Source organism: Octopus bimaculoides, chromosome 16 (genome assembly GCF_001194135.2).
Source record: "Octopus bimaculoides isolate UCB-OBI-ISO-001 chromosome 16, ASM119413v2, whole genome shotgun sequence".
Classification (NCBI taxonomy): domain Eukaryota; kingdom Metazoa; phylum Mollusca; class Cephalopoda; order Octopoda; family Octopodidae; genus Octopus; species Octopus bimaculoides.
Window position 1 is genome coordinate 27,656,677 of NC_068996.1, and position 5,042 is coordinate 27,661,718.

Here is a 5,042-nt window from a genome sequence, read left to right on the forward strand (position 1 = left end):
GAGGAGGAGGAGGAGGGCAATAATGTTGATAATTTTATTGATTTCTAACATAGGCACAAGACCAGGATTTGGCGTGGGGGCAGTAAATTAAATTGATTCCAATACTTGACTTTATGTTATTGACACCTAAACTGGTGCTCTATCAGTTACAATGATGAGGGCTCCAGATGATCTGATCAATAGAACAGGTTGCTCATAAAATTAACATGCAAGTGGCTGAGCACTCCACAGACATGCATAACCTTGATGTAGTTCTCAAGGAGATTCAGGATGACACAAATATGACAAGGCTGGCCCTTTGAAATACAGGTACTGCTCATTTTTGTCAGCTGAATGGACTGGAATAATGTGAAATAAAGTGCCTTGCTCAAGAAACACAATGTGTTGCTGGGAATTGAACTCATGACCTTATGATCATGAGCTGAATATCCTAACTACTGAACCATGCACCTTCACACCTGAAAGAATCATAGAAAAAGTGGACCACAGTGAAATTTGAACTCAGACTGTAAAATATCATAACTGAACACTTCAAGGCATTTTTCTGACATTACTAACAATTCTCTTGATGAAAATGATGACAATAATTATGTTAATAAAATTCATGATGATGATGATTGAAGTAGTGGTGGTGATGGTGATGGTTGATCATAATGTTAATGATATTAATGATGAGCACGAAAAATTTAAAAAAAAAAAAAGAGAAAAATGACTTTCACTTACTTTTTTCTTTGATAGTCTTTAGATATGGTGCCAGAGAGAAATGGATAAAATCTGGAGCATATCCCATGGCCTTTGGAATATAATAAATATTACATAAATATTTTCATTTATTTATTTATTTATTTCAGAAAATATATTTAAAAACATTCTATGAATAAAAACATGTAACTGTAGATGTTGTCAATAAAGCAGATATAATTTTCTTTTATTTGAAATAGGTAACATTTGTTTCAATATATTGATATTTTGGACTCTTGATACCAGAACAGAACAAGGACAGAAAGGAATTAAAAGTTCAAATCCATGATATAGAAATTAATCATATGAGGACAGAAGATTGTTAAATTCATGCATATTGACTGATAGAAATGTCTGGCTTTATGGTTACGAAGTTGCTTCTTAACCCCATGGTTTTGGGTTCAGTTCCCCTGTGTGGCACCTTGTTACAACTAAACCATTGTAAGTGGTTTCGGTTGATGGGAACTGAAAAGAAGCCTGTTGTGTGTGTGTGTGTATACATATATATATATATATATATATATATATATATATATATATATATATATATATATATATGTGTGTGAGATGTTATTACATGAGTGATGTTATTCATTTCCAATCTTTCATGAAAACAAATTTGGCTATGGGAAAAATATTATTTTGCTTGGAAACAGATGAAGGTTGTTGACAGGAAAGGCATCTGGCTGTAGAAATCTGCCTCAACAGATTCCATCTAAGCCATGAGAGCATGGAAAAGTGGACATTAAATGATTATGATGATGTTGATGTTGATGATATGACTTAGTCAAAAGAAAAGGCAATGTGCAAGACCCTTTATGGGGCTCTGAAACTGATGAGAGGGAGAGAGAAGTTACTGTCAAACTGAGATTTGGCTCAAATGCTTATCACAGAATGGACTTTGTTAAAAGCACCAAAGAACCAAGCAAAAGTGTTAAATCAGGTGATGGGTTGAGTCTACCACCCATGTAGCACCATGGTGTGATTTGAAATCAGAAATCAAAGAGCTGGAACTCATACTGCAGAGTATCTCATCCAACATTCTAGGCTGGTACTTTATTTATTGACCCAACAAATTTTATCCGACTCATGAAAGCATGGAGAAGTGGATGCTAAAATGAGGGGTGGGTGGGGTGATGAAATGAGTATTACCTATTTCTAAAAAAAAAAATCTACATTGTTGATGACTTCTTTACTTATATTTTATAATCATATAAATACATTTTAAAAAATAATATACAATATCTTTTGTTTACTTATTCCAGTCATTAGACTGCAACCGTTGTGGGGCAATGCTTTGAGGAATTTTACTTGAACTAATCGACCCCAGTACTTGTTTTCTCTTTAAGCCTGGTACTTATTCTATCAATGTCTTTTATTGAACTGCCAAGTTACAGGGACATAAACACACCAACATCGGTTGTCAAGCAGTGGTGGAGGACAAACACAGATATAACAACACACACATATATATATACACAATGGGCTTCTTTTTAGTACCGTCTACCAAATCCACTCAGAAGGCTTTGGTTGGCCCAAGGCTATAGTAGAAGACACTTGCTCAAGGTGTCATACACTGGAACAGAACCTGGGACTATGTAGTTGGGAAACAAACCTCTTACCATACAACCATGCCTGGTTAACAGTGAGGATGTAGATGTTGTTGATTAAGTGAAAATATCAGTTGACTTCATCCGGCTTTCTCTTCCTACATCTCACTACTTCTCATACTAATATAATACAGTATGTTGTACTTTTCCTCAATCACATCCACTTTAGACTACTCAGTATTGGTTAACAAATACTCCCTCTTAAGAACCATTATGAATTTGACCTTGTACTAAAATTAGAAGGATTAATAATATTATCAGGGCAACAAGCTGGCAGAATCATTAGCACATTGACAAAATGCTTAGAGATATTTCTTCTGGTTCTTTACACCATGAATTCAATTTCCACCAAGGTTGTCTTAGCCTTTCATACTTTTTTTTTGGGGGGGGGGGTAAAATAACTACTATTTAAGTACTGGGGTCAATATAACTGACTTGCCCCTTCTCCTCAAAATTGCTGGCCTTGTGCCTAAATTAAAAATAATTATCATTGTGAGCTGGCAGAATTGTTAGTAAAATGCTTATCAGCATTTCGTCTGTCTTTTATGTTGAGTACAAATTCCTCTAAGGTCAACTTTGCCTTTCATCCTTTTGGGGTCTTTGAAATAAGTACCAGTTGAGCACTGGGGTCGATGATATTGACTTACCACTTCCTCTGAAATTGCTGGCCTTTTGCCAAAATTTGAAATCATTATTATGAAATATCTTAGCAGTATTTCTTTGCTTTCCAAGTTCAGATTTTTCTTAGGTCAACTTTGCATTTCAACTCTCCAGGGTTGATGAAACTAAGTATCAGTCACATGCAGGGATTAACAATACTGACTAAATCCTTCCCTTTGGTATTGCTGGCCTTGCTTCTAAATTTAGAAACCTTTTAATGTGTGTGTGTGTGTGTGTGTGTGTGTGCAGACGCGCACGTATGTGTGTGTGTGTGCATGCACACGCAATGTGTGTGAGTATGTGTGCGTGTGTGTGTGTTTGTTTGTGTGTGTGTGTGTGTGTGTGTGTTTGTGCACATGCATGTGTGAATGCACATGCAGACAGAACCCTAATACAACGCTCTTTGGTACAAACATACACATGCATGCACATCAACATGACTATGTATATGTATTTACATTTTCATATGTAAGTGCATGTATTTCTATTTACTAGTAGCAGTACTGAGCATTGCCTGGTTTATTAAAACCTAAAATAAATACAATTGCATGAATTCACAACACAAGTTTGGATAAATTGGTTTAAAAAAGGAGCTGACAAAATGTTCACTGATAAAGTGTTCACCCAGAATTTCAAAATTTGTTTATTTGTAAGTCTCACTTATACATATAAGTCACACTTGAGTATAAACCACACTTGTGTATAAACCATACCCCTAATTTAGTGTTAAATCTTGGTATATTTTTTTTTCCTTCAATAGTTTTTATTTTTGCTCCACCCAGGTTTTTTTCCAGTTAAAATCAAGTATAAAGGTATATGCAACTCGTATATGAGTAAACACCCTACATGTATCCAAGCAATTTTGGAGATGTTTCAAACTGAGCTACATGAAGAATGTTGCCCATCAATACCACTGCCGCCACCACCGTCATCACCATTGCCAACAAATATATAAATAAACAACCAAGTACAAAATTTAAAATAAAGATTTTACACTTTTTTTTTTGTTATTTTCTGGGAAAACATGCTTCTTTTTCCTCAAAGATACTTTACTAATTTATATAATTACTCTAAATGAAATATTTTTCTAATCAGTATATTTTTTTATGATGTCCATTGCAGTGCTTGGGGTTATACAATGTTCCTTACTTTTCTGTTAGGAAAAAACAACAACAAACACTAAAAATAACTAATTTCAGAAAAATTCATATTCTGTGTCTTTTTCCTTGAAAAGATGTGGTTGTAAGCAAAATTTCAGATATCTAAGTGCAAAACTGGGAACATACATTCACAGTTTTTTTATTAAAATGTTTATACATGTGTGTACATATCTATGTGTATGCATGCATGTGTTTGTTTCTGAGCATTATGTGTGTATGTGTAATTGTGTTTGTCTGTCTGTCTCTGTCTGTCTATTTGTAAATATGTATGTGAATATATTTTGTTTTGTAAGTGAGTGTGTGTGTGAAGATGTGTGTACAAGGGAGAGAGAGAGAGAGAGAGAGAGAGAGAGAGAGAGAGTATGTATATGTTCCCAATGTTTAGTATAAGTGCTGAGTCAGACATTCTTACCAAAATGTAGCAATGAGTAAATAAATATTTATGTAGAAGTCACAGAATAGTAAATGATGAAAAATAGAACAAAGAATAAAATAGTTTATATGTTTCAAACATAATTTTAGCTGTGTTATATGTGCACGTGTGTCTGTGTATGGGTTGGTGCAAGTATGTATGCATAATATATATACATATACAGATTCTCTTATTCTTTTACTTGTTTCAGTCATTTGACTGTGGCCATGCTGGAGCACAGCTTTAAAGGGTTTTAGTCACAGAAATCAACCACCCCAAGACTTACTCTTTGTAAGCCTAGTACATATTCTATCGATCGCTTTTGCCAAAGCACAAAGTTATGAGGACATAAACACACCTACATCAGTTGTCAAGCGATAGTGGGAGAACAAACACAGACACAAAGATACACACATAAATATATACATACATATATATATATATATATATATATATATA

At 34.2% G+C, this 5,042-nt stretch overlaps 1 protein-coding gene across 2 annotated transcripts in view; it reads right to left on the reverse strand.

The window, feature by feature from the left end:
- The window catches only part of LOC106882171 (uncharacterized), a 140,101-nt gene that overhangs the window by 74,866 nt on the left and 60,193 nt on the right, over window positions 1-5,042 (reverse strand). For both annotated transcript variants that reach the window (XM_014932757.2, XM_014932756.2), the window contains exon 3: window positions 724-793. In XM_014932757.2, coding sequence (XP_014788243.1) covers window positions 724-793 — 70 coding nt within the window. The remainder of the gene's footprint in view (window positions 1-723; window positions 794-5,042) is intronic.